Source organism: Nomascus leucogenys, chromosome 11 (genome assembly GCF_006542625.1).
Source record: "Nomascus leucogenys isolate Asia chromosome 11, Asia_NLE_v1, whole genome shotgun sequence".
Classification (NCBI taxonomy): domain Eukaryota; kingdom Metazoa; phylum Chordata; class Mammalia; order Primates; family Hylobatidae; genus Nomascus; species Nomascus leucogenys.
Genome location: NC_044391.1, coordinates 107,419,930 through 107,432,924, shown reverse-complemented (window position 1 = coordinate 107,432,924; position 12,995 = coordinate 107,419,930). Strand labels below are relative to the sequence as shown.

Genomic DNA, 12,995 nt, shown 5'->3' with positions numbered 1-12,995 from the left:
ACTATTATTATTATTATTTTGAGATGGAGTCTCGCTCTGTCACCAGGCTGGAGTGCAGTGGCATGATCTCTGCTCACTGCGACCTTCGCCTCCCAGGTTCAAGTGATTCTCGAGCCTCAGCCTCTCGAGTAGCTGGGACTACAGACGCACGCCACCACACCCGGGTAATTTTTGGTATTTTTAGTAAAGACAGGGTTTCACCATGTTGGCTAGGATGGTCTCGATCTCCTGACCTCGTGATCTGCCCACCTCAGCCTCCCAAAGTGCTGGGATTACAGGCTTGAGCCACCCCGCCCAGCCTATATTTTAAATATATATAAAACAAGATAGATTAGAGATACTACAGCTGAAGGAGAAGGGGAACTAATTGCAACAGGGACCTGGAAGACAGAGTTTCTTCAACGTAGTTCTAATCTTTTTTTCTGTCACAGCAAGAAGAGAAACTGGAAGGATTATTGAGTTTTCAGTGTTTAACTGAAGGACTGGTGAGATAAACAGTTCATGATAGATGGAAAGCAGAGCATGGTTGGGGAAAAACAGTTACCCCTGGATCATAAGCTCAGCAAACTCCAGGCTGCACACAGAGCACCAGAAAGCAAGGACTAGGAGCAGCTGTGCCTTCCTGAAGGCTTCAGGGACAGCAGCAGGGCAAGACTCCACAAAAGTGCTGGCTCGTCCATGCCCTGCCCAGCACACCACTCAGCCATGCTAGTCCATAGCCCCTTGGTGAAATGGACGTAAGGCACAGGTAACTCTTCTATCTTCTGTGGACTAGAGGAGGCATATTCTGGCATAAATCATTCTCATACTAGGGAGGAAAGGGTGAAACTAGGAGCTCTGAGATTTAAAACTCCCACCAAGAAACAGTGGTGAAAAGCATCCTGCCCCAAATTCTTTACCTAGAGACTTTTTTTTTGAGATGGAGTTTCACTCTTGTTGCCCAGGCTGGAGTGCAACGGCGCAATCTCAGCTCACCACAACCTCTGCCTTCCGGGTTCAAGCAATGCTCCTGTCTCAGCCTCCTGAGTAGCTGGGATTGCAGGTGCATGCCACCGTGCCAGGCTAATTTTTCTATTTTTTGTAGAGACAGGGTTTATTTTATCTGGAACTTCAAGAGGAACCTAGAAGAAGATACAATTCATTCATCGAGGTTCCAAATTGTCTGGGCAGGTTGTATTTTCATGGCTAATGTTTCTGGGGTACCAAGGAATAACTTATTGGGGATATATCATTATGTGATATTTGAGAAAAGATGATCGATGATGATAATGGAAATTAGCTGACTTATTTGACCTCCATGCTATTTGCAATAGTTGTATTATTCTGGGTCTAAAAGAGAAACTTCCAGAGATTTCCTCCTGGAGAAGTGATTTTGTGGCGTACCATTTTCCTTGTGTATGGGAAAAATCAGCCCCCTGTAGTAAAATCATGAAAGGGCAATTATCTGACTCTTGGTCCAAGGAGGTATACAGCATTTTTTTCATCTTCTTTTGACACTTGAGATTTAAGGGGAAAAACCTTTTCCTGCTAGGCCCTCTTCCACAGATGTCTTAATTAGATGTCCCTGTTCACCAGAAACAAGAATTATAGGACCAGGCGGTCACCACAGACAGGAGCCTCTGCTGGCAAGGAAGAGCCAAGTCCTGGACTCAACTTCAATCAGGCCATCTGCTGAAAAGACCACCCTTTTCCTGTTGCCCAGGTGGAAGCCAGGGAAAGAGCTTAGATTCTTATTTCATGTGGCCTGTCTAGGCCTATCAGATCAGTCTCCAAGCTCAGATCTAGCAAAGCCCACTTCATTCCCAGAGCCATAAAGACAGAAAAGCGGAGATTTCAGGGTCCAGACTTCAGCTTGGCAGCCTGAGCAATCTATCACTGTCAGAATGTCAGCTCAGGAAAGGCTGAGCCCACCTTTCCCTTCATGAAGGCCCAGGACTAACTGGGATGAACAAGGAGAACTTCAGTGTCCTGGTGTTTCATTAGTTTCTCAGGCTGTTGAGATGTTTCAGCAACTTGGAATACTGAAATCTCAAGGAAAGTCTCCCAGTATTTTGTGTTAGTTTTTCCAAATTATAAAAGTAATATACTCACATTGTAAGAAATTTGAAGGACACAAAAAAAATAAAGAAACAACAAAGATCAGTGGTGTCAAGGGTCAGGAGAAGGGAAGGATGAATAGGCAAAGCACCGAGGATTTTTAGGGCAGTGAAACTACTCTGTATACTATAATGGTGAATGCATGTCACTGTACATTTGCCCAAACCCACAGAATGTAGAACACCAAGAGTGAACCCTAATGCAAACTATAGACTTCAGGTGATAATGATGTGTTGATGTATTCATCAGCTGTAACAAATGTACCACTCTGGTGGGGGAGTGAGGCATGGTAGGCTATGCATGTGTAGGGAAGCATGGTGTGTGAAAAATCTCTGGACCCTCTTCTAGTTTTACTCTGAATTTTACAGTGCTCTAAAAAATGTGTTTTTAAAAAAGCACAATAAAATCACCCATAATTTCACCAATGCAATTACATGTGAGTGTGTGTAATCTCCTTGTAGATTTTTCTATAAATTTTTTACAGAATTGGGATCAGACTGTATTGTATAGATAATCTGGGACCCAGTTTCTTCTTTTTTTTGAGATGGAGTCTCGCTCTGTTGCCCAGGCTGGAGTGCAGTGGCACGATCTCAGTTCACTACAACCTCTGCCTCCCGACCTCCACCTCCTGGGTTCAAGGGATTCTCCTGCCTCAGCCTCCTGAGTAGCTGGGATTACAGGCACCCACCACCACACCCAGCTAATTTTTGTATTTTTAGTAGAGACAGCGTTTCACCATGTTGGCCAGGCTGGTCTCCAACTCCTGACCTCAGGTGATCCACCCACCTTGGCCTCCCAAAGTGCTGGGATTACAGGTATGAGCCACCGCGCCCGGACTTGGGACCCAGTTTTGTTCTTCACTTAGTTAAGTCATTTACTTGAATGATTTCTGTAATTCAAGACTTTGGGTAAACATCAGTTTTAATGCAATCCCCTCTTTAAACAGATGAGAAAACTGAGGTTGAGTGTGGTGGAGTAAGCCTGCTTGTGTTAAATCACACACACATACTTTGGGTGTTAAATCACACACAATTGAACACAAACTCAGTGGTGGAATCACAGTCTTCTGCTGCCTGGCCTGGAGCTCTTCCCACTATGCCACACTGCCCAACTGGAAGGGAACAAGTAACACAGATACCAAGAGAGAAAGTGAAAGAAGTTAGGTCTGCCCAAGAGCCGTCACACGAAAGGGTTTAGGACATGGCACCAGGACAGAACCTCTATGATCCAGAAGAGGGTGTTGGCATTTTTTACTGGTGGTACCTGAGGGACGTACTCAGATGGCCATAGGTTAGGGCTATTTCATATAAAGCAGAATGAAGAGGAAGGACACTAATGAGACAGTGTCTCTCAGCCTTCCTGGACCCCTGCAGCTCTATGACAGGAGTGAGCAGTAGACTTCAGTGAAAACTAGAGAAATGGTTCAAGATCCAAGGATTGAGATATAAATTGACAAAAAATTGCATGTTTTAAGTGTATAATTAATTAATAAGTTTTGACGTATGTATATACCTGTAAAACTAGTACCACAATTAATATAATGAACATACCCATCGTCTCTAAAAGTTTTCTTTGTAATCCCTTTTTTCCACCTTCCTTACCTGCCCACCCTTCATCCCCATACAACTACTGATCTGCTTTCTGCCATATATATTAGATTACATTGTCTAGATTTTATATAAATGACATCATACACTATCTACTCTTTTGGGTCTGCCTTTTTTCACTCCACATAATAATTTTGAGATTTATCCATTTTTTATGTATCAATAGTTCACATATTTTAGTTACTGATTAGTGTTTTAATAGATATTCCACAATTTGTTCGTCTGTTAGCCTACTGATGGACATTTAGATTGCTTCCAGTTTATAATTATCATAAATAAAAGTGTTATAAATATTCTTGTGCTTTAATGATGTTGAGTATCTTTTCATGTACTTAATTGTTTATTTGGTCTTATTTAATTTCTTTTTACATATTATGAGCCTCAATTTGCTAAAATATTAAGAACGTTTGCCTCTATGTTCATAAGGGATATTGATTTGCATGTTCATGTCTTATCATATCATTGTCTGTTTTTGGCTTTAGAGTAATGCTGGCCTCACAAAAAGGGTTGTGTAGGATTCCCTCCTCTTAAATTTTCTGGAAGAATTTGTATAGAATTTATGGTGCCTCTTCACTAAATGTTGAGTACTGGATTTTCACATTCGTACAAATACTCCTTTGTTTTTAGGTACAGTTAGGTTACTTGGAAACAAGTCTGATCTTTTTGGATCTATCTTTTAAGCTTCACTGGACAGGACCAGAAAGGCATTTACTCACTACTGAGAAACAATGTTTCTGAATACTCTATCGATGATTCACGAATTATGGGGGTTTTCTACCCTGGTTGGTGGGAATAGGCATTACTCCTGGTTCTCTTTGCATTCCAGGGATATTCCCTCTAATCCTAGTTCTTTCCCCAGCCTTAGCCTTAGGTGTTTTCCTTCCACAAGTGTGCTAATTACTACTCAGCTGAATAATTGACGGGAACTCTCTGCTGTTACTCAAACGGGAACTTCTACACATATTCAGAGCTAGCTCTCTGTGCATCCCCTCCTCTCCAGTGCCTGCTCTGTGAACCCTAGCCACTGTGGGTTCCAGATTCCAGCTTCACCTCCACTCAGACAGACTTCCAGGGTTGGCCTGGCTTCCCCCTCTCTGTGCTGCAGCCTAGAAGCTCTTTCCAAACAGTCTGATGTGGCAGTTGTAGGAGTCAGCTCATGTTCTCAGAGATCAGTGTTTGGTCCTCCCTAATAATGTAATATCCTATGAACCATTGTTTCATACATTTTGTCCAGTTTTGTCACTGTTTTAGGTGAGAGGGTAAATCTGGTCTCTGTTAGTCCATTTTAGTCAAGGTAGAAGTCACCGATAGTGTTTTAATTGATGAATAATCTGAGGACCTAGCAATAACTTTGGGTGTAGTGGACTACACAGTACAAAGGCCTGTTCCCATGTTTTCCTCCAGTGACAATCTTAATACTTCATTCAATATGTAATTTTATTACAACCTTCCCTATCTCACTATCCCTGTCTTTATCTCATCCTATTGTATTTTCATCTCTACTTGTCGAACCCTGAGGCTTTCTGCTTTTGTATAATAGAGGTGATATCTTCTTGCATCCTGCTAAGGCCTTGGCCAGTAGAAAATTACTTTTGAAAATCTGGTCTTCTGAGACCTCAGGATGAAGCTTTCTTTCCTCACTTTGCAGCTGCATTTCACAGGCTCCATCTTGGTTTCTTCATGAGGCCCTTTGTAATATACAAAGTGTGTCAGTGACCTTTGGTCTCTCCTATTGTCCATCTGGATGATGGTTAACTCCCTTCTCAGACCCACAACCGAATCCCTGGAACCTGGAAGGCTTTCATCTAGCACAGCCCTGCTTGCCTAAAATGGAATATTTACTCCCATTGCTTGGTTATTTGTTTCTCCGAATGAGGAGTGTACAGGTAACATTGCCTTCCTCAACAGACATTACCATCAAGGCTGTCTCTCCCACTGCCTCTACCTTCAGTACTTTGTTACTTGGTGGTATAATATTACAACACCTAAAACATTGGATTTTCCACTGCCCATCTTCCCTTTGTTCCCTGGCTAGTTGTTTTCTGTGAGTTGTACACTCCTAGTAGATATTAAGAGATCATTTCTGATGAGCACGGAGGTAGAGAGGGAAGACAGCACTCAAAGTGTCTCAAAAAATAGAATTCAAGCAGGAAAATAGGGGTGCCCAGTTTTCTTGTTAGTAATAGATCTTGTATTTCTGAACCAGAGGACAGAGTGTGGAAGAGACAAAGTGTTTTCCTACCTTAGAAATGGGAAATTTTAAAGGGAAAACTTACCCCATTCTTGTGGTACAATAATCCGCTTTCTGCATTTTCTTCGTGCAAATGATTAGACTTGCAGTTAGTTTGAGTTCTTCCTAGTTTCTGGAGATTCATTGATTATCAATCCCAGTTTTCTCTTTTGAATATTCATTCTTTATGTGTCTTTAAATGTGTTTGAAAAGAAAATTGCAAGGTTTATTGAGAAATGACTGTTGGCCATTTACCATTTTGAAATCCCAGCCAAAATTACTTCTACAAGTTGGGTATGTTCCCAAAAAAGTAGGCCAAATGACATTTACCTGTTGATTATTGATATTACCAATAATCACCATCATCTTTTCCGAATAGTTAGAGTATAGATGAATTTCCTGCAAGGAAATAGACTCTTAAAGGGGTCAGCATGGGATCCCTTCAGAGAATATGAACTCCACAGGTTGGATTTCTAGGGCCACCAATTTGGTCACATCTATGTAACCAAAGCTTTTGAAGACACTTCTACAAAATTCTTGCCTCTACCATGAAAAGGATGGGGTAACAAAGAGGGGTTAATATTTACTAAACAGAAAATGTCCTTGGATGCTTTCCTTTTGTTCATCGCAGAATCAATTATGGCTGAGAAGCAAGCACCAACTGAAGACCAAGTGGCTGCAACACCCCTGGAACCCCCCGTCCCTCGGTCTTCAAGCTTGGAATCCCCCATGGTGTACCTGAAGGATGTTGTGTGCTACCTGTCCCTGCTGGAGACGGGGAGGCCTCAGGATAAGCTGGAGTGTAAGTGCTCACCCTGTCAAGGGGTTTCAGCTTTTTCCTGGAGAAAGATCTGGGGTTCTATCCATTATTCCTAAACACACTGGAGGTTGAACTGGTATCACGGATATAGGTCCTGCCTCTTTGGGGAGGTTTCTTTGTCCTGTTACCAGCAGTGATATGAACAACTCCTAGAATCCACCCTGGGACATAGTACCAGTTGTGTATCACGTGGGAAGGGCATCTGAAACCCAGGTATTGAGAACCAGAATCTGGAAAGGGGAAGGGGTCCCATCAAGTGGTCAAGACCTCCTTGCTTTGCTGGCAGGACTTCCTGAAAGCCTTTACTCAGAAAACTGCTACCTCCTCTTAATAGATTTTTTAAACAAAGATATTCAACATCTGTCCTCCTTCCCCTATTCCGTGCCCAGGCAACTCTTTAACTATGAGGAAATATTCTTTTCTTGAGATCTCATCAACCTCTGTCTTGATAAGGCTTTGTCCATTTCTCTACCTATGCCCCCCACCCCAAGATTCTTGGCCTCTAGAGAACGAGGGGGCCAGTTAATTAAAGGAGTTGAGCTCAGTTTCGTGGTGCTACTAAAGTAGGTTTTAAAAACATGTCTTCAGGAGGAGAGTAAGAGCTGGGGGCAGAAAGTTCACAGTGGCTGAAACAGCCTGCATTCTCATAGATGATTCAGTCCAGTGATGGTTTCTCTGGCTTCTGTGAGCCTACAGACATACTTCTTAAAAAATAGGAGATGATAGGACCTTGTTTAAAAATCTGTATTGTCTTTGCTTCTCTTGGGAACTTAAGTAGACAGTAAGGGGAAAAAAATGTACACGTTATAGCCAAAGTCAAAATGCCAGTTAATAACAAGACTAGTCAACAAAACTTAAACATAAGCAAGGGAAGTCTGCCAAAGGTTAACTCTTGCCAAAAACAAAATGAAACAGTTTGCTCATTAGCCGAGCTTAGAATCTCTCCCATAGGTTTGAAGTGTTAACAATTGCAAGTCTTAAGTGCTAATTTGGTGGCAAATGTAGCAGATTTCTGTTTTCTTCTAGCTAATGTTAAAAGTGAAACATCAAATTATTTCCAGCATTTAGCTGGATTTTGAGTTTCAGGCATTGTATTTGTTAGTGACTACCAAAGAGAAGGTGACAGATTTTTTTATATTAATGACTCTCCACCTGAGTCTTCTAATGGCCATGCAAAGAAATGTTGAAACTTTTTATTACAGAAAATTTGAAAGATAAAAGTAGAGAGTACAGTGAACGTCCATGGCCCCATCACCCAGTTTCAACAATTATCAAGTGATGGTCAATCTTGTTGTGTTTCTACCTCCCACCATTCCCTCTACCTCAGAGTATCTTGAAGCAAATTCCAGGCATCATATAATTTTATCTGTAAATATTTCGGTATGTACCTCTAAAATCACAGACTCTTCTTAAATATAACCTCAATACCATCATTACAGCTAAAGAAAATGATTCCTTTTACTATTATCAAATAGTCAGTATTCACGTTTTTCCAATTATCTTAGATATTTTTAATTGTTTGTTTGAATCAGGATCCGAGTAAAATTCATACATCACCACTGGTTATTATGTCTCTTTACTCTCTTTTGATCTCTTGGATCCCTTTCCATCTTTTGCTAATTTTTTCCTTGCAATTTATTTGGATTTATTTATTTATTTATTTATTATTTATTTTGAGATGGAGTTTTGCTCTTGTTGCCCAGGCTGGAGTGCAGTGGCAGGATGTCTGCTCACTGCAACCTCCACCTCGCAGGTCCAGGTGATTCTCCTGCCTCAGCCTCCTGAGTAGCTGGGATTATAGGTGCCTGCCGCTACGCCCAGCTAATTTTTGTATTTTTGGTAGATACGGGGTCTCACCATGTTGGCCAGGCTGGTCTTGAACTCCTGACCTCAGGTCATCCGCCCGCCTTGGCCTCCCAAATTGCTGGGATTACAGGTGTGAGCCGCGGCGCCCGGCCTGCAATTTTTGTTGCAGAAACTTGGTCATATAGAGTTTTCATTTTAGTTTGCTTTTTACTAAACCATATCAATTTATATCCTTCCTTAACTTTAAGGATTGAAAACAAGTTAAACTTTTCTTTTTAAAAACCAAACATGTATTTTTTGGAAATAATAGCCTGAAATCCCACACCTACTGCCAATGCAATAATAACAACTATCATCAATAAACACCTTATATTTGCTAAGTACTTTGAATGCATTCTCATTTTAACCTCACCGTAACCTAGAAGGAAGGCACAAGAAGGTTAAAAGATTTGCCCGAGGTTACACTGCTAAAATTAAGGACGCTGACTCAGGTCTTTCTAGTTCTATTGTTCATGCACAGTAAGACCAGAGAGAGGTCAGCGTTGGAGAGTCGCCTAGGCCCAGAGTCCTGGAATAATGCTAGCAGAAAAGGTCTGTCCTTTATGTCACTCAACCATCTGCTGGGTGAGTCAGCAGCATATGATGCATGCCTCTGACTGGGACCTTCTGAGGAATCACAAAGAATCGAAAGCCCATGACCCTACCTTTAAAGGACTTTGACTTGGACCAGCGATACACCCCTGGAAAAAACACAAGGTGCAGAGACTTTAAAACATCTAGGAGGAAATGATGACACAAGGACAACTTAGCAGAAATAAGGGGACCGGGCTGAGTACATGCCCCAAGGGGTTGCACCGCATCAGTCAATGGGTGCTCCGCAGAGAAAGCAGGCATGATGAAGGATTTTAAAGAATAACAGGAAAGGCCGGGGAGCGCAGAGGCTCACGCCTATAATCCCAGCACTTTGGGAGGCCAAGGCGGGCAGATCACCTGAGGTCTGGAGTTCGAGACCAGCCTGACCAAGATGGAGAAACTCCATCTCTACTAAAAATACAAAAAATTAGCCGGGTGTGGTGGCGCATGCCTGTAATCCCAGCTACTCGGGAGGGTGAGGCAGAAGAATCGCTTGAACCCGGGAGGTGGAGGTTGCGGTGAGCCGAGATGGAGCCATTGCACTCCAGCCTGGGCAACAAGAGTGAAACCCTGTCTCAAAAAAAAAAAAAAAAAAAAAAAAAAAAAAAAAAAAAAAAGAATAGCAGGAAAATGAAGAAACGCTTATCTCTGCTTCCTGCCATGCTGACTTACGAGACCACAGACAGGATCTTTGCCTTTTGGTTGAGTAAAATATAGGTTTCCAGGTCCCATAAGTAAACATGTAGTCCCTTGTCCAAATTTTTCTCCCAGATCTGCCTTATCCTACATCACCTCCTTGCAGTTAGAACGTGATTGAAGATGTTTCTGAATGGCATATTTCCGAATACCTTTAGAAAAAGGAAAAGATGGCAGGCCAGGCGCGGTGGCTCACTCTTGTAATCCCAGCACTTTGGGAGGCCGAGGCGGGCGGATCACGAGGTCAGGAGATCGAGACCACGGTGAAACCCCGTCTCTACTAAAAATACAAAAAATTAGCCGGGCGTGGTGGCGGGTGCCTGTAGTCCCAGCTACTCGGAGAGGCTGAGGCAGGAGAATGGCGTGAACCCGGGAGGCGGAGCTTGCAGTGAGCCGAGATTGCGCCACTGCACTCCAGCCTGGGCGACAGAGCGAGACTCCGTCTCAAAAAAAAAAAAAAAAGAAAAGAAAAAAGAAAAAGGAAAAGATGGCTTCCGTAATAACTACCCCATAGCATTATTGAGGATTAAGCAATAACGAGAAAGTCTATAGGACAGTACCTTGTATATGTTAAATGCCATATATAAATGTTCATTTTAAAAGGAAAATAAAAATTAGTAACATCTGTTGAGTGCTTTCTATGTTCTAAGCCCAGTTGATTTGGCCTATCAGTTATACATTAATCTTCATAATAATCCTAGGAGAAACCAACTATTATTCTCTCCACTTTACAGATAAGGAAGCTGAGCTCAAAGAAGTTAAGTAACTTGTTGGGCACCCCCCAGAAGTGGCAGGGCAGCCCTAGGATTTAAATCTGCCTAACTCTACACTTTCTATGCTAAATAGAAGCAAAATTCTGGTGCCTCTGCCCCACCCCCAGCTGGGCATTTGCTTTAGGTTGTGTTCTAGTGATGCTGAAAGGTGTTCATGCTCCCCAGGGAATCACACTCATGACCTGGGCTTGATCAGCCACATAGGTATTGCTTAGACAGGTCCAGAAGCCAGGTGGTTCTCCTCCCTTGGCCCAGCCGCTCCGTAAGGAAGTCAGACTCTGCGCTCAGAGGGAGGGAGAGCTGGCTGCCATAACCTCCGTCACAGTGGTGACAGAACTAATCTAAAAACTTGGCAGCATCAAAACTTCAGCCATCCGTGCTTCTTAGAGGACACTTCAAGGCTTACCTCTGTGTTTCTTACAGTCATGTTTCGCCTCTATGATTCAGATGAGAACGGTCTCCTGGACCAAGCGGTAAGTTCTCACTCTAAATATCCCTCGTGGACCTGAGAAAGGCTGGGGGAGCAGGGAGCAAGCAGAGGAAGAATCTGAAAATGTTCAGCTCCGTCTTTGTACTAATAGCAATGTCTCGATGCAGGCTGAGGAAATCCAACTAGGACCTCTCCACCCGCCATTTCCAAAGGGCCAGCCTTGCAGAGTGTGAATTCCAACTTACCTTTTCACTCTAGAAGCCTGGGAATCATCAAATCTCAGGATGGAGGGATGCTTTAGCATGTCACCTAGTTTAACTTCCCATTCAGTTCACAAGTGCCTCCTGCAATTTCCTGCAGGAGTCCTGAGGCCAAGAGGAGAGGGCGGGGGAGGCAGCAAGACCAGGGCAAAAGGGCAGGCGGAAGGAGGCTGCTGGTTACTGTTGATGTGCAAGGAAGGAGGCTGCTGGTTACTGCTGATTTGAGAGAAAGGAGGCTGCTGGTCACTGCTGATGTGTGAGGAAGGAGGTTGCTGGTCACTGCTGATCTGCAAGGAAGGAGGCTGCTGGTCACTGCTGATGTGCTTTGGCGTCACCCTTGGCTGCTTCTCCTACTCCAGGGCACTAGCCTAGGAGTCTGGTTCTGTCTGCTCTAAGTACATGTTCCCATCCTGCTGCACTTGAGAAAGCCTGAGATTCACCCTCACCCCTTCAGGAATAGGCAAGGATCGATCAAGGCTCATGGAGTAAAAGGAAGAATGGAAAGAGAAGAAGGCAAACAGAGTCAGACAGGCCCTGTGGTCCTGACTGTCAATGTCAGAGATAGGGCTCATTAACAGGAAGGCCCTGAGGTTGAGATGCATGGGGCTGAGTCAGACCAGAGGAAGGACGGGAAGAAGTCCACTAGACAAACTGAATCATCCCAATTCCCTCTAAGCCCCAGGGTGCCTCTGTGGGATCCCTCCAGTCACATTACAATGCTGTGGGTTGGGTCATTTGAGGGAACATCCAGAGAATCACAGATTCTCAAGCATTTGGTCAACACGTATTTACTGAGTGTCTGCATCATGTCAGGCACTCTTCTAAGCACTGAGGGTATGGCAGTGTAGCCAACTGACAAAGTTCCGTGCCCTCATGAAGCTTTCATTCTAGTCCAAGCACAGACACTAAGCAGCATAGTAAAAACGTGTCAGGTAGGGATGGGTGCTAAGAAGAAAAATACAGGAGAGGAAGTGTTGGAAGAAGTTGAAGCTTTAGCGAGGGTCGCCAAGGAAGGCCTCTCTAGGAGGGGGCATCCAAACAGAGGCATGAAGAAGGTGAGGGAGTAATTCTAGGGGAAGAGCCTTCCAGGAGAAAGAACAGTGAGTGCGAGGGTCCTAAGGGTCCCTAGCATGTTAGAAGATTCACTGCGGGCCAGTGTGAATGGAGCAGAATGAGAAAACAGATGAGATCAGAGTGAGGAAGTAATAGGGGATGAGATCAGAGAAGTCATGGGATGGGGGTAGGGGAGTGGGGAGTTTGCAAAGCTTATTAAACTTTATAGGTGATTAAAAGTGTTTATCTTTGGCCGGGCAAGTGGCTCTTGCCTGTAATCCCAGTACTTTGGGAGGCGGGCAGATCACGAGGTCAGGAGTTTGAGCCCAGCCTGACCAATATGGTGAAACCCCGTTTCTACTAAAAATACAAAAATTAGCCGGGCATGGTGGTGCACACCTGTAGTCCCAGCTACTCAGGAGGCTGAGGCAGGAGAATTGCTTGAACCCTGGAGGTGGAGGTTGCAGTGAGTCAAGATCACGCCACTTACTCCCTCCAGCCTGGGCAACAGAGGGAGACTCCGTCTCAAAAAAAAAAAAAAAAAAGTGTATCTTTTACTCCAGAGAGATGGAGAACCATTGATGATTTTG

The 12,995-nt window shown here is 43.6% G+C and overlaps 1 protein-coding gene across 2 annotated transcripts in view; it reads left to right on the top strand.

Moving 5' to 3' along the window:
- Nucleotides 1–12,995, top strand: part of DGKG (diacylglycerol kinase gamma) — a 210,405-nt gene that overhangs the window by 66,525 nt on the left and 130,885 nt on the right. For both annotated transcript variants that reach the window (XM_030822950.1, XM_003256600.4), the window contains exons 6-7: nucleotides 6,566–6,736; nucleotides 11,086–11,135. In XM_030822950.1, coding sequence (XP_030678810.1) covers nucleotides 6,566–6,736; nucleotides 11,086–11,135 — 221 coding nt within the window. The remainder of the gene's footprint in view (nucleotides 1–6,565; nucleotides 6,737–11,085; nucleotides 11,136–12,995) is intronic.